The sequence below is a fragment of the Strix uralensis genome, chromosome 14 (assembly GCF_047716275.1).
Source record: "Strix uralensis isolate ZFMK-TIS-50842 chromosome 14, bStrUra1, whole genome shotgun sequence".
Classification (NCBI taxonomy): domain Eukaryota; kingdom Metazoa; phylum Chordata; class Aves; order Strigiformes; family Strigidae; genus Strix; species Strix uralensis.
In genome coordinates this window covers 6,527,387-6,550,510 of record NC_133985.1, presented here as the reverse complement: position 1 = coordinate 6,550,510, position 23,124 = coordinate 6,527,387, and the positions used below count along the sequence as shown (strand labels likewise).

The following is a 23,124-nucleotide window of genomic DNA, read 5'->3' as shown; positions in this document are numbered from 1 at the left end:
TTCCAGGCTGGTACCACCTGCATACCTGCCCCGCACCACACCGAGTACACCGGGAACACGGCCCTTCCACACTCGCGGAAGGCGCAGGCCGAGGCCTGGGGCGCAGCGCCACCCCGCTCCCCACAGGGCCCCCGCGCATGACCCGTCCGAGGCCGCGGGCTGGCGGCACGGCGCGCGCTGCGGTGGCGCTGAGCGGAAAAGGAGCGAGCGGGGCGGCGGCTCTCGCGAGACTTGGGGCGGCTCTCGCGAGACTTGGGGCGGCGGCGCGGAGGCGAGTTTGAACTGTGGGAGCGGCGGCCGCGGGCCCAGGTAGCGCGGAGCGGGGGCACGGCCGCGGCCAGGGGCGGAGGAGTGCGCTCAGGGCCGCCTTTCCTCTCTGCTGGGCTCCTGCTGGCTCTTCGGTGCTCCTTGCCCGCAGAAGGGCGGTCCCGAGCGGCGGGGCTGCGGAGTCGAGGGCTCGGGGCGGGGGGAGCGGGGCTCCCGCCCGTCTCTCCTTTCGTGCCGTGGTCGCTGCGGCCTCTGGGCTCTTCCCCTCGCCGGGGTCGCGTTGCCGGCGCTTTCCCCTGTTGCTGCAAGTGGGAAAGGCTTCTTTCGCTCCTGCCGCCCCCGGAGATGCTGCGTCAGGGGGAGGCGGGGGGAGCTCTCTCCCCCTCCCCTCACGCCTTCTCTGCCCGTTGGCGTTACGATAGGGGCCGGGGGTGTTTTCCTGCGACAGAGAAACCCCCCTGTTAGCGCCGGTCGGTTACCCCTGCGACACCGGCCGCCGATGTCCCGTGAGCGGCCTGGGGCCGGTCGTCGGTTGTGGGGGTCTGCAGGGGGTGGGGAGGGCGCAGGCAGCACGCGGGCAATGCCCGGAGGGACCGGCCTCAGCTGCAACAGGGGCACCTCCTGAAGGGAAGAGCAGATAAAACTGCACCGCACTGCTGAAGCAAAGTGCCGACAGAGCCAGGTGCTGGTTTGCCCAGTGCTTCGTAGTGACTGAAAGATCAGGCTGGAGTCTGTTTTTTTTCTGTTCTCTGTAATACTTACCCAGCCAAGAATGTGTTTTGTGGAAGGCGATTAGCCCTGAAAATATTTCAGCTTGAGTGTGCAACTTGGTAGGTGAAGAGATGGATCTGTTTAAGTGAATTGAATCGTAAGGGGCTTAAGGGAGAGAAATTATCTTGCCAATTATGGTAGTGATCACAGAACTGTGTAGGTACTTCTGAATAGATCGACATAGATGGCTTTGGCATATGGCCTTTGGAAATAGCAGTTTAACTAGAAGAGCAGTTATAGAGTGGGAGAAAGAAGTTTGCATGCCAGGAGAGTACCTTTTTATCTCCTATCCTATTATTTTTATCAAGGAGTACTTAAATGGTTGAATAATCAAGGTCTGGAGCCCTCAGTACAGAATCCATCACAAAACGTTTGAACATTATCAGCCAAAAGTAACTACCTTGTAACTTGGTAGAATAAATGGAGACTGATTTATGTTATTTCCCCTCTTACCTGCTTACCTTACGACCTATTTATCTTAAAACATTATTTTCAGTGGAGGTTACTTCATCTCGCATAAAATATTAAATTGCAGGCAGTTACTTCCTTATGTAACAATACAGCTTTATGAACAAAGCTACCTGGACTTGTCTGATTAACTTAATACAAAATTGACAATGGAAAGTTGAGGATGTCTGTGCTCCGAAAAGCAGGCTTGCTGTTTTCCCTAATAGCAAGGAGTGTGTGACTAGGAAAACTGTTTCTCATTTCTTCTATGCTTCAGCTATAAAACTAAAGAAAAGCCTAAGATCTTTTTTTATGTTATCCAGTAAATGATTTATTAAGAGCTCAAAGATCTTGTAGGTGAAACCACTGGACAGCAGGCAAAAGAGAAGAAGTAGGAGGGACAAAGACAAAAATCCCCAAACTATCCTTAAAATTTATATGTGTGCTAGAAGAAGGTGACCCTGGGGGTAGTCTGTTTACTTGCCCCACAGGCCAGTTGCAGAGCATCTATCCTTTGGCAGCATTGCCTGATCTGGCTGTTTCTAAACTATCTGACAGCTGCCTCAACTGAGATTTGAATAAGATTTGCATTTCTGTGGGATTTTAGCTTGTGATCTGCATTTTCATGAGACAGCCACAGGCGTTAAGCCTTTTCAGAAAAGGACTGCTACTAAGGACTGTGCTATAATGGCAGTTTATACTCATCCAGACTAGACAACTGTTGCTTTTTTTTTTTTCTTCTAAAGGTGGAGTGCAAGAATAAGGTTAAGAAAGACTTCAATGGACTTCTGAAGGTGAGTTAAAAATGTAACTCAAATATAATTTGGTAAGCTAGAAACAAATTGCTGTGTTGCCTCTATTCTGCTGTTTGATCAGAAAATAAAGCTATTTTAAAAATTCTATTTATGAAGTGAATAAGGATTAATTCATCCCCTTTACTAACGCAAATGCATGCCAGGAGTGGTTGCCTATATGCTTGTAGTGATACATCCTACGTTAAACATTTTGTTATTAAATTGTACACAGTGTATGTGTCCTTGCACTAGTAATAGTTATAGCTATGCAAAATTCCTGTCTTTCATTGGCTTATTTTGGCATAATTGTTCAAAACTAATATTTCCAACATTGCAATGGTCAGATGTCAAAAACTGATATTTCAGAGCCTGGCTGGGCAGTCTTTTTGTATGTGTTAAACTTGAATAACAGCAAGTGGTGGAAAACATGAAAAACAGAATTTGATAATTTCTATCTTGTACCTCTGAAAGGAATTAGCACAGTCTTTGCATGATGTACTTCTGTGTGTTTTCTTTTATAGGAAGCTAGTTAGGGGAAAAAAGTGAAGGCTGTATATTACAATAATGACTTAAAAATAGTTGCTCCTGTATTGAGCTGTGAAATTTGCTCATGATTAAGACCAGCATCTCGGTAACATTCATAAGAATAATATATGTTCCAGTAAGAAATGGCAATGACTAAATTGTAAAAAGAAAAAGCACGGAATAAGATCTTCAATGAAGAATTATATTAATCTTGAAATTATATAAAAATTATGAACACTGGCTTTGAAAAATCAACTGCAGATTTTTTTGCAGTTGTATATCATTGTTACTACATACTTTTTGAGAGAGCCCTTGGCTTATGTTGTTTGGAAGCCTGAGTTGCTTAGCGTTTGTGGTCTTAATAGGATGTTTTTTCAGTGTGCTGATTTAGTAGGTGTGGGAGCAAGCAGTCATACAAACTTATGCTGTTAGTTTGACTAGATTTTTAATTTTTTAAATATTTTATTTGGATTTATTTTGACTAACTTTTTTGCAAAATTCACCTTGTGTCTTCTGTTATGATATGAAGATAGAAATGGATTAATTTTCTGAAACATGACAAAGAGTTATTAACAAATAGCTTACCTGCAGTGACTTAAATTTCAAGTGGAAAACAGTCATGAAAGACCCCATTAAGCCCTAAAAATAAATAAATAATTTCATATATTTTAACGGGGTTTCTATTTCTGACTCTTGTCTTCAGTGACCTTTATCAGTTTCTGTATCCCCTAACGTTATTAGGAGTAAACTATGCTGCTAATACAGCTGCCTACATGAATCTGAAATGTTATTTGTGTGCACAAGAAATGCTATACTCAGTGTGGCTTTACTTATAATACCATAGAAAATACTGTCAGCCATAGGCATAAAAGTGTTTTTACAAGGTTGATTCCTAGCCTTCTCTTGCATATGGTGAGATTGCTATGTACTAGATTAACTCTGGTTCCAAGTGTGCTAGGAAACAGGGCTGGGTACGCTGGACTTGTTTTGCTGCGTGCTCTTACTTAAGACATAGTCAGGAATAAGATGTTAACTAAATTTATGGAGAAATAGTTATTATTTTACTGTTGACAGGATTGTTTGCTCATGAGCTATCCTCTTTGTGTCTTGTATTAATGCAAAAGTATATCCTTGTATCCTGATTAAGGAAGGAAATACAGTAACTTCTTTCAGATTAACCACTGTAATTTATTGCAGTATATTTTTAAATCATTTTGTGTTTGCAATATTGAAGTAACAAAAGGAAGAAAAATGGAAACAGAGACCATTTTGAGTCTTAGACATCAACTCAAGGAGGCAGAAAATGAGCGAAGAAAGGCAGCACAGTATGGCTTGCATTTATTGGAGTCCCAAAGTGAAGTTCAAAATCAGTTGGATCAAACACGCCGTGAATTGACCGAGAAAACTGAGGTGATGTTTTAAACTTTGAGTAAAAAAATGAGCAGTCAAGAACTTTGTTTTATTTTAACTGTTTGAATGTCACAGGTATTTTAAATGTCTTTTAGAGTCTAGATTAATTTTAATAAACCTTTTTTAGTTTAAGTATTTGTAGAGAGGGCTTTTTATCTCTGCTGTAAGATATTGAACATAATTTTATCTAACTGGGACAGGGTTTCGTAGCTAATTATGCATCAAGTGTTAAATACTGTGTAGGATTAATTGCTTTTAATGTAAAATGAATACTAAGTGCTAAAGTAAATCTGTTTAGAGTATGTATTTTGGGTATGTTTAGCAATTCATTCATGTTATGCTGTACCTGCAAGCTTTGTGTTGCTCAATGCTGTAAAAAGAATGCTAGCAGCAAGACTGTAAAATTGATTTCTTCTGTAGTGAAGCTTTCACATTTTCTAAATACCACGGGATTCTGAATTTATTAGTACATTTCTTTACAGCTCAGAAAAGACAATGGTGGAGTGTTGAAATATAGAGGTATTATTTAGTTGACCAGTTTTCTTAGTAATTGTGCAAGAAAATTCCCATCAGGAAAATCTCTTCCACTTTTCATAAACACTTTTAATTTTGATTATTTTTTTTTGGTCAGCCCGTGCTTCATATATACTATTTCTCTTAATTTAGTCTGTTTCTGCCTGTGCATCCATCCCTTCTCTTGTGATAGAGCTAAAATGTTTGTGGTTTTGTTTTGTGTGGGTGTTTTTTGGTTTGGTTTGGTTTTTTTTACCAGCTGGGGAGTTGTAGTGCCCTGCTATTCTGAATGAACCCTAATAACTTTGGTCACTTTGCTCTTGGTAAGGTTAGGGCAAGAGAGGCAGCTGGAAAGCACAAGTGATTAGGAAGGCAGGGCAAGAGCCATCCTTTTCTGCAGACAACCTGAGATGGTGGCTACTACGTTTTGAAGCTGCACCCATAAGTTGTAATCCTGTGTTATAGGCTGGAGCAACGTTATGAGCTTGTGTGAACCAGCTCAATTAGTAACTTAGATTCCAAGGGCAGAGGGAAGGAATTGTGTGCTTCCGTACAGTAGAATAACATCTTGTGTGGGAACTGTGGTTATCCAACAGATTCTTTTGAACTTTTGAATATGTGATTCTTTTCTTTGGAATCTGAGAGCCAAAGCAATTACCATGAACACAGGTGTAAGTTTTAACGGTAGTCACAAGAGTCTTTCAGAAGAATCAGTGCATGCTTCTGTAAAAGTCTGTGTAGACATAGGCTAGATTTTTGCCTTTCTTGGCTTTGGCCAGCAGTGCACTCCCCAACCTTTTCGATGCAGTGTCTTTATCTTTGAGTTACAGCTCTTGTCCTGTATATTTGAGAGCTAAGCCTGTCCTTGATAAGCTGGTGTCTAGTCCACAGAGGTCAATTTCACACCTGACAGCTTTTAGTTTTATGTTGGTTTTCTTTAAGATTCTGGTTTGTGTGTTAAGAGTTGTTATATTAAAAAAAAAAAAATCTACATCTTAAGACTGATATGGTCTTGGTATTTACCTATTCTGCTTTCAAGGCTCTCCTTTTAAATTTTTTTCTTCTTAATTGCTAGCTTAATGGAAGAGTAAAATGAAACTGCCTGTTATAATTAGCAAACATATACAATTAGGCATAGAGGGAAGCTGATTAAAAAGTCATTCTTCGCTCTGGAAGGGTTGATGGGATTTATTACAAAACAGTAGACAATTTAGATGTCTTTACCAAACATTGAACCTGGCTGTTCCACAGTACAGGAACACTTGATGGAATTGGATTACAATTTTGTAATATAATCAGGTTGCATGGTGGTAGAAAGGACGTGTAAGCTCTTGCTGAATTTCTTTGTTGCACTTGCAGAAAAGATGCCCACATCCTTCATGTTGGGTGCAAAGAAATACAGCTTCCATGAAGAAGAGAGTATTATGCAACCAAATAATAAGAGCAGTTTGGGGGTGGGGGGGTGGGTTGGTTGTTTTTTAATTATTTTTTTGAAACATGGGTATGACAATTTCGTAACTGGGACTTTAACAAAAGGTTGAATGAGTTACAAATTTTAGGCATTTAGTGTCTTGGTTCTGAGCCTGTATTTAGTGCATTGTTCCCCAAGCATTTATAAATATTACATGTAGATTTATTAGTATGTTATTTCTTTCAGAAATTTGAACAAGAGAAATACTCTCTTCAGAGAGAAATTGAACTTAAGAATCGAATGCTGGAAAGCTTGAGTTTTGAATGTGATTCCCTTAAGCAGCAGCAAAACATGCAACTGGATAAACAGAAAGAACAGCTTGACAGAGTCTATGGACAAGAAATCAGTGACCTTAAAAACAAGGTTTGGCAACTAATACACAGCTAAAATGTAGCATTTTAAAGAATGTGTATTTAACTTGTAATTGCACACTTACTACCAAAACAAATCTAGTAAATAGTTATAATATGTAGGAGCTTGTTTGGTTGGTTTTTAACAAACATCTGCATAGTTACATTGTGAATTGCATTAAATTTCAAAGTTTACTTTTGTGTTTCTAAGACATTTTCTGTAATTAGAACAGAGATAAAAGTATTGTTGTTTTCAAGAATTTACTGTAAAATGGTGCTACTGAGATGTCAACTGTCTTTAAGTTGGAGAACCTGAAAGCAGAACTAGATGAAACCCGACTGTCAGAGAAACAACTGAGACACAAAGTGGATCATCAGAAGGAAATAATTTCTGCCAAATCAGAAGAAATACATATGATGTCTGAACGTGTACATGAGACCATGTCTTCAGAAATGCTGAATCTTCAGATAGAACTCACTGAGCTTGAAAGTGTGAAGGTCTGTGATTAGTACTTAATCGTTAGGAATGTAGGCTAGTTGAAGATAAAATTCTGCACTTTTGCTCATTTCATTTTAAAATATTTTGTGTATATTGCTGCTTTATGACTGACTTACTAGTAAAACAATACGCACAGAAGAAAATAGTAGCCTTAACTAGACTTTAATACAACCTCTTCGTGAAGATAATATTTTGTGTTAAAAGTAATTACTACCAACAAACCAGTTCATTTGGGCCTGCTTTTCTTCAAATTGTTTTAAATTTTTTATTTCCTATTTGATTTTTTTTTTTTTGTTTAGGCCAATGTTGAAGAAAAGCTGAATGAACTGCAGTACAGTAAAGAACAATTAGAACTCATAAACAGTAACTTACGTAATCAGCTGGAGCGTCTACAGGGAGAAAAAGAAGAGAGGGAAAAAGAAGTTGTTTCTTACTGTAATGCGTTACAGGTATTCTCCTAATTTTATTCAATAGTGGTAGATAATCCCTGAATTCCACAAGTTGTGATGCTAGCTTTTCAGTGAAATACGAGGAGTTTTGAGAGAGGAGTTCGGAGGGAGGGAGGGAGGGAGGGAAAAAGAGAAGACAGAGTTTAAAAAAAGGGTATTGGCTAGTCATCTTTGGTATTGTCTGTTGCTAAATACTCTCTATTGGCATCCTGTGAAAGGCTGTGTGTGGAGATCCTTTGCACTGCAGCACACTGCCTCATAACAGGACCTTCTCACTTCTCATTTTTATTTAAAGTTCCTATTGAACTCCTTGGAAAGTTTTGTACTGGGAAGTAGAGAATTTGTGACTAAATAGCACAGCAAAGCTAATAGTCTCAATACCATTAATCCAGTTGATAAACTTAAACGTTTTCCTTTAAAGGTTTTAGGTGTGCTCTTGTCCTGAAGAACAAGTGGAATATTAGGCCTTTTAGTGAAACAAAATTGATTGTCTCTTACTGACTAGAACTTATGTGTAGTTAAGTACTGCAGTACCATATAATCTGTGCTAAAGGCACAGGAAATTAAAAGGAGGTGAAACTATCTGATAAAATTCATATGCGGTACGTCAGTTGCTTAAATGACTAACATCCTCTTTGCTTTAACCTAGAAAGCTCGTGAAGCTAATCAGGAGCTTCAGGTTCAGCTGGATCATGCAGTGCAACAATCTTTGGACCCTACAAGTAAAGGCAATTCACTCTTTGCTGAGGTACAATTATGCCACAGATACCTGAGAATATACAGAGGAGAGAAGAAATACTTCCTAAGTTTTATTTCTTATTGCATTGAAAAAATTAGAGTATCTGTACCTGATCTGGCCAGCATGAATCTATTCCTCAAATACTACTTCAGTGTTGAACTTCGTAGGAACTGACCTGTGGAAGACAGTTTTTATGCACACTCTGAAGTTGAGGATAGTAAATTTAATGGAATCACTTAAAGTTACCTGGCTATCAAGATAGAAGATGGGAGTGAGGGTTCATAACAGTTCTGTCTGCAGCTCTTAGCTTTAAGTAGTTTTGTTCAGCTGGTAAGTCGTCTTCAGTGCAGAAGATAGCATGTGAAATATTAAAAGATGCTGATAAAAGCTGTCTTTTAAAAACATGCTGAAAATGGCTGGGTGTTTGAGCATTTGGGAGGGTCTTTGAATTGGTTTTTGAATCAAGAGTTCAGCTGCTGCTAAATGCATAGGAAGTTTATTTTGTTTTCCGACAACACCCAGGGAATGGGTTCAATTGTACACAGTTAAATTTTTTAAAATATTTGTTCTGATGCCAATGGACAAAATAGTTCTACAGCAACGCTGAAGCGTATGGAATGTAACTTTATTTTGATATCAAAAGAATAAAAGAAAAATCTGTTGTACTTTACTGATTGGACTTCAGCTGCTACAGCACTGTCTGCTCACTTTTATCTGAGAGGTAGTGAGAGTGGCACATATTTTCAAGTACTGTGGCTGGAAAAACAGTATTTGTAGAACCAAGGTCAGTTGCTAGGCAACATCTTGTAAAACTCATCATCCAACTGACACAAATGTTATAATTGTCATAGTAATAATTGTTAACAATGTTCTGTAGGTGGAGGACCGTAGGGCAGAAATGGAACGACAGCTGATCAGTGTGAAAATAAAATATCAGTCACTACAAAAACAACATGCATTCACTAGAGAACAATTGCAAAGAATGAAGGTATGACCATTACTGTAATACTCCAGGATTTCCTTGGGGTCTGATAAGGCAATGCTTTAGTACACAGGCTAAGAGATTTGATTATCTTTTAAAATATGATACAGTAGTCTGGGGGGAGGAAAATGGGAGAAAAAACGAAGTGAGATGTCATTGTGCTATTTGACTTCTACGGTACATCAGCATTTTTTTAGCTACTATTTATCCTAGAACTCCCAGTTACACTGAAAGCACTGTGTTTGCTTACTTTGGCAGTAGTTGTTAAATGGGTAAAAGTAAAACACAACTCCTGTCAGTCAAACTAGCATTCAATTTGTCTTGACAATTGCTTTTCTTATCTAATTCTCATACTACATGAATCATTTATTTGTGTATTAACTGTGGTTGTCAGGAATGAATGTAAAGAAAAGGGCAGGCTTGTATAGTGTCCTCTGACCACACTGTGGTTTTTTTTTTTTCCCTCTGGGTTGCTTTCATGTTCTTGTTTGTCAGTGTTTTTCTTGCTTTTCCCTATCTTTAGGGCAAGAATAAGTCATAACTTCTGTCATAACTATTTGATTTAGACTACACTTCTATAGGATGGGCACATCTTAATACTGCTGACAACTAGTTAGCAAAAGCTGATCTACAAGATAATGTAAAGGGGTTGCTGCAAAACTGCCCCTGTTTTCATGTTGGTCTTATTTTCCAACACAAGAACGGATCCTTAACATTTTGATTAAATACTTGATTATGCAGTTTAAGGAGAGTGCTCAAACATAGAGTGATGATAATGGGTAACACTGAAGATACAGGTTTGCGTTACTGAGCTTTTGTGGAGAAGCAGGTTGAAAGTAATTGAAACAACTTTCTTAAAGGACAAGAAAAGAACTACTGATGCAGCAAAGGAATTCTCCTTTACTAAAATCTGACCTTGAGAGCTAAAGATTCGAGTGAGTAAAATGATTGAATAGGATCAGTTTCTTCAGAAACTTTCTCCTTGTAATGTAGGGGTAAGTCAGGCATACTGATTGGTATAAGAAACATTCCTAATCCTGAAGATTTTCAGCCAGAACTGAGGCAAATTGGTATCCGTTCTACTACTTAATGTTTTTGTTTAGAACTTCAATATGTACTCGTATGTCCCCATAAAATTTCTTTCAGTATCAATATTGGAGATAGATAGTTTCTTAGGACAGCTGTTTTGCTTAAGCTGCCATCTTAGATCTCTGTTAGGATCCTCTCTGCTTTGTGTTGCATTCTGATGCGGTGTGTTAAAGCTCAATCTATAGTTAACTGAGCTCTTAGTTAGGCAGCTGATTGCCACAGTATAGTTAACTGTTGTTGCAGCTTTAGTTGTCAGAATGTCTGAATGTCGTATTTACTGATGACTTCTGAAGTTCTGACTCCTGAACAGAATGTAAGCAGTACTCCTGTGAAAGCTTTACCATGTCTGGTGTATTTTCCCTAGCCCACAGTATCCATTCCAGTTTCTTAATGTTTCTGTTCTTTGTTTTTATGTAGATCAACTTCAATTTGCAATTCTGACAGTTAGCAAGCGGGCTTTTAAGTGAAAGGGAAAAAGGTTGGATGTCTGCATGCTTGGGAAACGTAAGGATAGTTGTAGTCAGCCAGTAGGGATTAAAATTATGTCCTGTAGAAGCTATGAAGAAGAGGTGATTGACTCTTTCTTTAGCTCTATTTTGTGTACAAAATTATCAATATCCTTTACTTGACCTAGGAGATCCCGTAGGGTAAATGCTCTTCTCTCGCTTTCTCTGTTAATCTGTGGTCTAGTTTGTTTCAGTTGATCCTTTCCCTGTGATGTCTCCAAGTGTCCTACAGTGTTATATTATCCATGCTGACTAGACTGGTAAAAATGCTACAGTTATCACTAACACCCTGCTAAGTCTTGATGTTATTGCATTTCATATTATTTCTCGAGTTGTTCAGAAGTCTGATGTGTCACTTTTAACTGCATGTGTTAAGGCCCTCATGCTATGATATTATGTTAACAGCATCAGGAAAATCTGCATAAGTGCAAGACTTTTCTTTGATAAACTTTTCCTTTTGTACTGATAAAAGGTGTTCCTTTGCTTGAAAGGATGTGTTCCACTGAAGGAGTAGAAGAAGCTGAAGTTCTTGGATTAATATTACAGAAGGCAGACTTGTTTATAACTCGGAATCAGAACGGCAAAAAAGGAATTTTAAACTCATTAATGAACTAGAGTGTTTTTTGCCAAGTTCTTTATAGATGCAGTTTAGTTCTGATAAACAAGCCTGGACTGTAGCTTGGTTTTAGCTGACTGACTTGGTGTTTATGGTTTGTGAAATGTTGTGTGTGTCCTTGACAGTGTGTTTTTATAGGTTCTTTAGTCAATATGGAGAAAGATATGACACCTTAGGACTACTCTGTTAACCAAGTTTTCAGCTGTCCTAAAGATATTTACTGTCAACCTATGGTGATAATTGTGAAGACTATGTTGTGAAGACTGCTGAGTTAAAGCATCCAGTGTGCTTCTATATTCAGGATTAGAATTACAAGGCTTGAGTACCCTAACTGTTCTGGGTAAGAGGCTGAGATTTTCAGTCACTTAACCCAGTATTTGTTTTAAAGACGATTTTTCCCCCCCCCCCCCCCCCCCAGCTGCAGATGGCTACGCTGCTACAGATGAAAGGCTCTCAGGCAGAATTTGAGCAGCTGGAACGCTTACAGTCGATGTTAGAACAAAAGAATGGTGAGATAGAAGATCTTCTTATGAAAGTGAGGCAGCTAGAAAAATTTAAGGTATGTGGTCTGTAATGAAGTGGAAAAGTCATAATCAGAAGGTAAAACATGAGAATAAGAATTATGAAAACTACCTGAAGTCCATGCTCAGGTTTGAAAAAGGATCCAAAGGCTACTCATACCTTTATTTGACCAAAGTTCCATTTTACAGCTGGAGAACATATTTCTGATGTTCAGAGAAGCAGAAAATTCTATACCATGCAACCCCCGGTTTGGAGAAACAGTATTTTCTGGGTTCCTGTGTGTAGCGCCTTCGTATTTTATGTAATTACCTCTAGTGTTTAAATTCATTTATTTGGTCAGAGTTACTGAGCTATAACATCTGATTTTTCTCTTGGAAGACATAACCATTTCACATTTTTACTGCATGTACTTAGGCTTTATCACTTCTTAGTCTCAGCTATTTGGGATTTCTTAGATATTTATTTCCTTAATGCGTCTTAACTTTGCAGTTGAAGCATGTTCTTCTAGAAAAACTGAATTGCTTAATCATCCTTATAAAGCTATTTCTTTAGTCCACTTATGCAGCTTGATAGCATTCTGTCAATATTTTGGAAGTTGAGAAGTATGTGAGAACACCTGCATGCACTATTGTGATATTACTGATGTTTGTGTGTACACAGTCTGAAAAACTGCAGCCTTTCTTAGATACTTATGGACTTGTTTGGCCCTTTCTTATCACAGCTTTGGAATGTAAACTTAGGTGTATTAGCTTATGCATTAGGATTATGCTTTCCAGGATGGCATCCTCTATTCTGCATTTAACCAGAGTGGCATAAAGCTAGGCTTGACCCATTTTAGTAAGCAGTTGAGGCAGCTTGATTGCTTTACCAGTTTTGTCATGTATAAGCTTGAGCGGTGTTTAGTTTTGTTTCTATGCCATAAATAAGCAGTGTCAGGAAGTTAAATGATTGATTCGGGTAACCATCAAAAGTATCTGTAGTCAGTGACTGACAGAAGCCTGTGAGATCTGTGGGACAGTAATAAATCTGAGAACTGCTTGTTCAGAAAAAACCACAAAACAAAAACCCCAGAATGTCACATGTTACTGATGTATTTTATAGAAAGTTTACTACATTTATGGCATCTTTACTGTGAACCAACTTTCTCATCTAAAAGAGGTAATTGATTGGCTATGATTAACATGGCATGTATTCTTTTGGGGTCCAGCTGATGAAGCCTAGAAGTAAAGGCTGAAACAAATTCCCTGTGGGTTAATTAAATTACCTATATTGTCAAGTAAAAAGGAAGATAGCTGTTCTGCAGTGCTATTTGAAAACCTTCTGGAGTTGAGATAACTTGCTTTTTTATTTCTTCCAGTGAATGAGAGAGAACTATCAGTTTCAGTGCTATTTGACATTTGTAACAAATGAGGAAGTACTCGGAGCAAATGAGCTCTCTTGTATGTTTGAAGGCTTCTATGATGAGGCTTCTCTGTAGAAATGCGTGGAAAATTTCGCCTAAGAACTAAGCTAATGTGCTTCTAAACAGTCACTATTTGACAACCTGACATTTTTTCTTTATCAGACTTTATATGAGAATATGGAAGAATCCAGAGCTGCTAGTAGCGCAAAAGGAGGAGAGTCTGAAGATGGTTACTATGCAGATTTACTGCAAATGAAACTTGACAACTCAAAGTAGGTACTCAATGATCTGAGGCCTAGAAATTGGTTTTAATCTGGTTATCTTCTAGCTACTTGTTTTTATTCTCTGTTTTTTGTTACTGTTTGTATGTATGTGCAAATAGGCTCATTGTCTCATTTTCTAAGGCAGTTGAACCATCCTATCTTTGTTACAGGACCGAGAGTTGTTTTGTCATTTTATTTATTATTGCGAAAGACAGCAGCGGAACTATTTTATATTATTGTTGCTTTCTTCTAGAAATGTTGTTAATACTCCTAGATACAAGGTAACTGAGAAATTTAAAAATATATATTAAAAATTAACCTGTAAGGGAACCATATAAATCTTCTTAAAGTCTATAGGCTGTATATATTTGTTTCCCTTCTATAAAGGGCCAGATGATAACATTGAAATGTTTTAGTGGACTATTTAGTTGAGAAGTGTTCTTCAGCTAGTGAATTCCGTATCTATTATTTAGAGAGTCCATAGTGTTTGGGGCTCAGGACTGTTTTTAAGCCCTCGGATGAAAGTAATTGCACTTCCACCAGGAGGCAATGGTCTGCTGTGAAGTCTGTCACCTCACCATTGTTGCTATTATGAGAAACTGGCACAATGAAAGTGTACATTAGGATTGCTGAGGAATGGGGATTCAGTGCTTACGATGTGGAAGCTAATGGCCTCTGAAACAGAGGCAAGGACATGCACTGAGTATTATCGTTATTTTTGTGTTGGTCACTTAAAGTAACACTTCTGTGTAAAGCTTGTTTTGTCAGTTATAGAAGTAGTTAATATATTAACTTATACGCAGGCTAGAAAAACCTGAATGAAATAGTGAATTTGTAGGTTAGGGAAGGTTTCTAAAATGCTTGTGTGCGTTGTTCAGCATACAGCTTGATTATTTTTTTTTTTTAACAAGCATTTTGTGTCTGGTAACTAAACTTGCTGTTCTAGGTCAAGTTTAAGTGAAAACTTCCATTGTACTGGAGGAGGTCTCTTTCATTTCCTAGCAGAGATAAATACAAATTTTATGTCAAGTTGCTGAAGGCTTAGTTGACTTTGTATCTGCTGCTTTACTAAAAAAAAAAAAAAAAAACAAACCAAAAAACCAAAAAAACAAAACAAACAAAAAAACTAAAAAAAACCCAAACACAAAAGAAACCAAGTCTGAGTGTATAATTTTCCTTCCACCCAGCAAGGAAACTGAAACCTTGAAAAACGAACTATCCTTGCAGAGGATGAAAGCTCTGTATGAGAGCCAAAGGGTTCTGGAAGTTGAAAGGAAACTCTTCACAAATGAGAGGCATTTGCAAGCTTGTCAGAGTGAGAATATGAACTTGCGAGTGATGCTGGATGAACTAAAAATGAAATACGAACCTGAAGGTAAATACTGCTTTTCCATATGGAAAAAAATAAGTATCTGGTCATTGGGTTAGTTCCAGATATAAACTAATGTTTAAATGGCTGCTTTTTTGATAATAACTTGGTCCAAAAACTGCTGAACTGAAATAGTTAAGCCCTACCTTGCTTGAGGATCTTACTTCAATGTGTGTACTAACACTAATTTCAGAAGACTAAAGAGTACAAATTACAGTGTTCAGAGGCTTTATAGAGTATAGCTAGATCACCATAGTGAAGTAGGTGGGAACAAATTCTCAGGAGGTGCTTTTCATAATGGTAGCAGGATCTCTCAGCTGATGAGAGGTACCAGCTTTCTGAATGTAGGCAGCAGATGCAAGCTTTGTAATGAGTGCAGAGCATGTAGATGAAAAACTGTTCAGTAGCTTAAATTAATATGGATTAAGTTTTGACAGCAGAGGCCCACCTGAAAAACAGCTGATAGCTGGGTATGTGCAGAAACAAGGGAGCTGTAGGCTGTGGAGGAAGATGAATGGGGAACCAGATGGGCAAATTGGGTTGGTACTTGTCTATACCCCAAGGATTTAATTTTAAAATCTTAGTTGTGGAAGCTTACCTCAGCAGGCTCCAAAATGGAAATAAAATAATTGAGCATATTCTTGTAGTTCAGAGCATCTAATTAAAAGCCTTGGTAAAAAGGTAGAGTGGATGGGGAGAAAGGCTTTGTCTTTTTTCAAGCTAACTTATATTGGGATGCTTACTTGCTGATAACAAATTATATGAAGGGACACTCTTTAAGAGTCACAAGTTGTCAATTATTAAGAGTTATTCCAAGGTCTTTAGTCATGTGAAATGTTCTTTATTAGTTTTATTGCGAACACGTTGGTGGACAAGTTAACTCCAGCTCCACTGTGCACAGAAAGTATATTCCTTTTTTCTTAGAATTACTTAAAGGCATTAAAAATAAAAAGAAGAGGGAGAAGATTCCAGTGGACACTACTTGTGAATACTTGGACAGCAAAAACACTTCAGTAAAAGAAGCTGCTCTTACTCAATTGCCAAGTAAGGAAGAAACAAAGATGACTTCCAAGAACGTGGAGCGAAGTGATGTTTCTCCAAAAAAACATGCTCTTGAAGTACCACCGATAAATACAGCTCTTCAAGCAATGCAAAAAGTAGTTGAACCTGAAAGAGAGAGAAAAAGGGTTAAAATTAAAGATGAGAATCATGATGCCTTCACTTCGTATAGCAGAAGTGGAAGTAATTCCTTGATTTCAGCTGCCCCCAGGTCAGTGTCAGCGTCTGTCTGTGGCCAAGGCAATCAGCACAGACCTGCCTCTCTTTTCTTTCGCTGCATGAACTGTGCTATCCACTTCTTTATCTATTTCCTCAGTGTTGCATGCAGTGTAATTCCTCAGCTCCGGCTGCCTACGTTGAACCTCTCAATACCTTTTAGAAAGACTAAAATGATGACTAATGAAAAAGACTCTTGAGGCTGTAACAATCTTTTTGAAATAACTTTGCTATTACTTGGAAATGTTTGTGGTGTGCAGATAGCATGACAGCTCACTCAGTTTGCTCTAACTTCACAAACAGGACTTCTCTTGGTCCTTTCAAAACTGCCACACACCTGTGTTATGTGTCGAAGTAACGAAGGCACTAGGTATCATGCTTCAGTTTTATACTGAACTTCAGCCCTCATCGACTTTCAGATTTAGCTAAAAGCCTAGAAATTATTTAAATTAAGTAATTCTTAACCTGAATTGGGTTAACAGAACTTAATTCTCTATTATCTCATACAATGCAATTATGCTGTTTGTTGTCAGACGTTTGACTTCCGTAATCTGGATGCATGATAACTAGAAACATAACTGCTAAATTAAGATGAAGTTTTTCCCTTGAATTGAGAACTTAAGTTACTTTTTGATACATGACAAAGTAACTTTAAACAGTAATTAACACCAACCTTTTGATCTTGGTAAAAGGAAAGCTGTTTTTTTGTTTTCCAGCTGATGCTGTTGTCTTCTGTTCATATTCATAATCTTCGTAAACACATGTTTGAGTGTTTGGGGGGAGAAAAAAAAATTTGGAATAGTCTAGATGTTTTTTGCTTACAGATTGCTACGTCTGCTAGTAAAAATAGTTTCTTGAATCTAGAATGACAGGAGCTTCAAAGATGGAGGAAGGCCTAACACAGGGAAATCTGCAGTATGTCCAAAATTAATGGCATTCAGAAGTAATGGGATTGATGTTTTGACCCTTGGATCAATTATTCAAGATTGCATTGGATACAATTAACAGATTTAAAGTAACCAAACAGTACAGTTTTCTGAAAGAGTCTGGAAAGAATATGGCAGAAATAGCAGTTTGAGTAGCAATGTCAAAATATGCAGGGGGTCTTACTGAGGAGGAAAGATCAGGGAGGTCAAACGTGGGTGGTGAAAGTTGGGAGGAAAGATTGGATAATTTAGTGATGGTGTTGTGTTTCGACAGTGTTCTGTACACATAAAGAAACAGATAGCATGTAACCTGGGTGTGAAAAGTTTAACATATTTCCTCATATTTCTTTTGGAAAGGAAGATGCAGTGTCTGCCAAAAAGGAAGTTGTTGGAAATGGTTTGTGTGAACTGAAGGGCTAAACCTACTGGAGAGAGGGTGAGGAGAGGAAATTATTTTGTGGAGTTTATGTTTGAAAGCAGAGCGAGTGGAAAAAGCGGAAGAGGAAGAGGAAGTTGTAGTTCAGAGGGAGGGTTTTAATCTTGCACCCATTGCTGTTGGTTCAAATAAGGATCAAAACATAAATCAGTAGATTTTAAAAAATGAAAACCACCAACACAACAACAAAAAAAATCACCACAAAACTCCATATAAGCTTTTAAGTTGTTTTCAGTGGTGGTATGAACCTCTAAAAGGCAAATCCAGGCAGAAGGTGTTGTTCATGATTCTGATTGCGTTAATGAACTGCTAAATCCCCAATTAATGATGTTATTAAGATAACATCGAGGCTTTCCTTAACCCTGATCTGTTACGATTTCTTATGAAATAGGAAGTAGTGATAAAATCTGAGTATTTGAGAAGTTGGGTTTTTAAACACTCAAAGAATCTCTGGACTGTTCTGTGACGGATGTGGCCAAACCCTGTGTGGGAGTAGAGGTAAATGCAAAGGCACAAAAAATATTGGCAACCGGAGCAGGAATGTGGACCTGAAAATGGAGAGTTTGGGGGAGGAAAAAATGGGCATGTGCCTGGTGGCTAACTGTCAGTGTTTCATCTTGTGTTAAGTAAAATGTGATGCTCTGGATGAAAAGGCTATTTGTGGTTGTTGGGGTTATTTTTGTAATTGATGTAGTTCTTGTGCAATAATTAGTCTAGCTCTGTCATCATTGGTCCATGGAACATGGCTGTGAAAAGAGCCACAGTAACTGTGAAAGGATTGCAAACTTCATTTCTAGAAAATGGTGTTTGAAAAGCTTTGTCGTCTCAGTTTAGGAGGTGATGAAGAGGTGGTCAGAAGTGATCTGTATGTACTTGTATGGGTGACAAATTTGCTTATTCGAAGAGTCTTGCCTGCTGATGTGGTTTAGCAAGGTAAAGCTAGATAACTTAGAACTAGTAACATGTACATATGCTCAGTGTGTCTCTTTAGAAAAGTTTAGAGCAAGTAAACATTGGAATACTTCATTAGGTGATGGTACTGATTAGATTATGGTATGTGATGTTGAGAACATACTAGTTGAGACTAAAGATTTAAATATATAAATGAATAATATTACTTATTAATTGCTATTGTAATTCAGGCAACACAAAAGTTATAGGTAGTGATATCTTTTGTTAGGCCAAGCAGTCAGTAAAAAGATACACTTCTGTACTGAAGTGCTGTTCTTTACTTCTGAAACTAAATAGCCAAATCCAGCCCTTGCTGCCCAGCTTAATTTGCCTATAGATTTGATGTTGTTTGCTTTAGTTTGATCTAAAGAAGGGCTTGTGTACCTAAGAGCTTATTTGTTCTTTAAATTATTTATTTGGATTACATACACCAAATCTGCCTCATTTGGACTTTGTTCAAGTGCCTGTAGCCATTTGGCTCAGCAGGAGATTCAGATCACTAATACTCTCCTTGGGGTTTTAGGCATGGCTACATCTGATAAGATGTAAAACTCCATCTGATAAGACTAGTTGATCTTCCTTAAATGGGTAGAAGGAACCCCCATTACGTCTTGTTTTAGGAGTCTACAGAGTCAAAGCTTGATAGAATCATGTCAGAGTTTCACGAGCATTTTTTTTTAAGTGGAAGTGATTAACTGTCATCTCTTCTTTCTGATCAGTCCATTTCCCTGTGCTAGCACTTCATGCAATATGGCAATGCTCCAAGGACTGGTCCTGGGGGCTGTGGTGGATCACTTCTGGCTTGCTGCCAGGTGCCCACTCAACTGCTCTTGCTCCCCCTCTCCAACAGGATGGGGGAGAAATAAGATGGCAAAAGCTTGTGGGTTGAGATAAAGACAGGGATTAATTAGTCACAGGCAAAACAGATTTGACTTGGGCAAGATCAACTCATTGCCAATTAAAAATAGTGGAACAGTGAGAAGGAAAGAAAACCACCTTTCCTCTACCCCCCAACCCTTCTTCCCAGGCTCAACTTCACTCCTTCATCTCCCACTTCTACCTCCTCCTCACCAAGTGGCACAGGGGGGATGGGGAATGGGGGTTGCAGTTAGTTCATAACACCTTGTCTCTGCTGCTTCTTCATTATCACAGAGGTTGGTAGAAAAGAATTTGAAAAGGGGCTGGCTGAGTTTTGAACTCCATGAGACTTAATTTCAGAACATGATTCTCAACTGTTAACTTTGGAATCTGTTAACTCATTCACCTGTCCCTTTTCTTGTTGTATGTAGCAGCCTGCAGACATGATCCACTACACAGTAGTAAAATGTGTTATTTTTAAAAAAAATTTAATTCAGTAGGGTAATGAAAATATGGTACAACAACTGATAGATTGTAGAACAATCAGTCCTGAAGCATTTGCAGGCCAACTGTAAGATACTAAGAATGAAAGAGGAAAAAATTATTTGCCTGAATTGTCTGTTCATTGTCACATTAAAGCTCAATTATTTGAATCTTCAGGCATTTCTGAATACCTCACTGCCATAAACTAAGATATTTGTAAGTGAAATGAATTATAGCAGTGTATTGCTGATCCAGATAAAAGCTGTAACTAACTTAAAAGTGTAGTTTACTAACATGAAATGGATTATTCATTTCATCTTCATAAGTCAGTGTCAGTCCTTGGATAAATTACTCGAGGTATTTATTAACATAGTTCTAGTCTGAGGAAGTTAGCTTCCTTTATGCTGACTTGCACAAACATTTTGGTGTGCATTTGAAGCATAAAAAGATGGGGTTTTTTTCTTCAAATAACTAATTCTAATAGGTGTTTACTCTTATGAAACAATGTGATGTTTCTGATGTGAATTTGATTTCCAGAGTTCTTACACTATATACTAACAAAGTTACCTAATACTGTAAAAGGGGAGTGTTTTGTATAAATCCAGTTGTGCTGCTTTGGAACATAATTTAAGTCAATTCAATTTTTATTTGACTTTTTGATTTGAGTTGTTGCTTTGTTCTGTATCTTTACAGGGAATTCTTATTGGAAATTTTGGCCTCTATAGAGTACTGATTTTTGTGGCCTTGGGCAGAGGTTGTTTTAAGGCAGAAGAGTGGAGGGACAAATGAAGAGATCCTACCATAGGAACAGTTGCACAGGCACAAGCTATCCATCCCCAATGACAGCTGCTAGGGGAGCACAGACTGAACTGCAGACTAAACACTAACCATAAGATGATTACTAGTAATGTACTTTTTATCCTTCCCTGAATAATTGGTTCTTGTTGTAACCACTTAATGATTTGGCTACTTCCAAGTAGCAGCACATCTAAAATGGAGGGCGGTTGGGGGAAAGCTGACTGGACAAAAAATGGTTAGCCATCAGAGTTACAGGTGTGCACTTGATACAAAGCAAATGGTGGAGCAAATGCTGGACCGCGGGGAGATGCACAGCGAAGCCTATTTCTGCATAGTCTATTGAGACAGTGCTTGGAGGAAATAATGTGCAGATTGCTTGCAATGGATAGAATAGCTTATATTTGTCTGTAAAGATAGTGGGGGGTAGGGCTGTGACTTCTTTTGTGGCTCCTTTCATAGTCCTCATCTTCAGCTGTATCTATGTTACAAATAAATCTCTAACAACTGGGTAGCAGCTATTCTTGTTTGGAAAACCATCATTGAAAGCAGCTGTAGATTGTGGTGGGTTGGTCACTGGAGGCTCTTGAGACCACTAGAAATCCACAAGGTCACTAGAGAGTTGTTTTAACAGATGGGATGAATCAGCATAGAATTTGTGTTGGTATGTAAAGTGATGTTTAATTTGCAGCTTCATTTTCCATAATTTGTTTTGCTGTGGAAATAATCATGTGTAACAGTCAATTGGTTGTGGGTGATTTGGTTGAGTAAATATCACTATTTATCCATTTGTTCTAATGACATGTTTAAGTATCTTTAAGTAATTCTTAAATAATCAGAGCATCTGATTGTGCTCAGATGTCTAAATCTTGTTTTTAACTTACCTCTTTAACAGCAGTGTGGCAGTTTTATTCCCATTTACATTCATAGCAGAATTAAAACATGTCAGTAGACAAATGATGTAGCTCGGAACTGGAAAATAATTTTTTTTTCCAGCAACATCTTTTCAGGTATTCAGACATTAAGATAAAGGCAGTAGTAGTGCAGAACTAGGTTGGAAATGAGTATATTGCTTTAAGTGTAGTCCTTTTTTTTTTTTTTTTTTTGATGGTGTTAAAGCAAAATGCTTGACTTCATTATGTTTCTGGGACTCTCCATTTGGAGTTGTGTTTTTGTGGACTTGATCTCCTTTATGTGCATGGCACAGTAAATGTTTTGGTTTTTCTTAAAGGCTGATCCCAACCAGTGCCACTCAATAACCTTTTTTACCAAATGTTTCAGCAAATAAAGGTTTGTGGGGGGTGGGAAGGCCGTACTTTAAGTCATGAAATGTGAATAGGGTGGATATAAAAATGCTTTATTTTGTCTCATTTTAATTTTAAACTCTGCTTGCTTTGTCTTTGCATATGGATGGTGTTGTATGCCAGTTCACTTGTTGATTTTGTGTAAAACTCTTATTTTAGCCCTGTTATTTATTAACTAAATATGTATTTAGAATGGTTGCTTTGCCTGTAGGTTAACAGCTGAATCCAGATTTGAAACTACGGAAAAAGAAGATAAGAAAGAAAATAAAATCATGACTGAGAAGAAAGCACAAAAGAAAAAATATACAACGTTGTATGTATCTTCTAAGCCAACTTCTGAAACGCAATGTGCTCAGCAATAAAACCTGCATTTCTGGAAGCAGCCTGAACAATTTGGAATCCTGCTTCAGCAGGAAACACTGAGTAAACTTATGTCACACGTAAATGTACAGGTTCCTAACTTAGGCATTGATCTGCCTTGTTTTATGAGGAGTATTAATGAGTTGCACTTTTGATAACTTCCCAGAGTGCACCTGTTAAGTGCCCTGGCAATGTGACCTGGAGCGTTGCCTTGTCTTTAGTCTTGGCTAAGTCTCTAAATGTGTTAATTGTTGTTTGTTTGAAGCACAGTGCAATTCTGAAAGATAAGTACTTGTACAGAAGTTTTATTATACAATAAGACGGGGTCAACCCTGAGCAAGACAGACTAGCCAGTGTTCATGCACAGCTCAACTAAGTCATGTGCTCCTGAATTTCTTCCAGTTCCTGGATTCAGAATTCTTAACATATTTTTCACCCCTAATGTGCAATCGTTCAACTTGCAGACTGACCTGATTGCCAAGGTACATGTGAATCTTTTTATGCTTTTTGTGGGATAGTATTCTTTTGAAACTCTATAAATTCTTGTATTTATACTAATAATTAAAGTAAATCTTTTTCTTCCTTTCAAACTGTAGTCTATATTGCATTTGAGACAAAACATACCTCTAAAGCTGTCCATATTTTGATTAAGAGGTGCAGTATTTTGCAGAAAGGTTTTGTTTAAAAAAAAGTACCACTCAATAAAAGCTAAGAAATTGTAATGCATGTGCTCTGTGTCATCATGTTCTTAT

General features: G+C 38.1%; 1 protein-coding gene across 3 annotated transcripts; it reads left to right on the top strand.

Annotated features, from left to right (window-relative positions):
• Positions 1–260: 260 nt before the first annotated feature.
• Positions 261–23,094, top strand: SPDL1 (spindle apparatus coiled-coil protein 1). 3 transcript variants are annotated; one of them, XM_074883714.1, is made up of 13 exons: positions 261–309; positions 2,232–2,279; positions 4,039–4,214; positions 6,385–6,561; positions 6,852–7,046; positions 7,347–7,496; positions 8,146–8,244; positions 9,113–9,223; positions 11,847–11,987; positions 13,515–13,624; positions 14,803–14,990; positions 15,909–16,254; positions 22,224–23,094. In XM_074883714.1, exons 3-13 carry the CDS (start codon positions 4,056–4,058, stop codon positions 22,372–22,374), a joined length of 1,827 nt encoding a protein of 608 aa, XP_074739815.1. In that variant the 5' UTR covers positions 261–309; positions 2,232–2,279; positions 4,039–4,055; the 3' UTR covers positions 22,375–23,094. The 3 variants fall into 3 exon arrangements, with proteins under 3 accessions (XP_074739815.1, XP_074739813.1, XP_074739814.1); XM_074883712.1 differs by lacking the exon at positions 22,224–23,094 and having other exon boundaries at positions 15,909–17,167; XM_074883713.1 differs by lacking the exons at positions 261–309; positions 22,224–23,094 and having other exon boundaries at positions 2,148–2,279; positions 15,909–17,167.
• Positions 23,095–23,124: the final 30 nt, after the last annotated feature.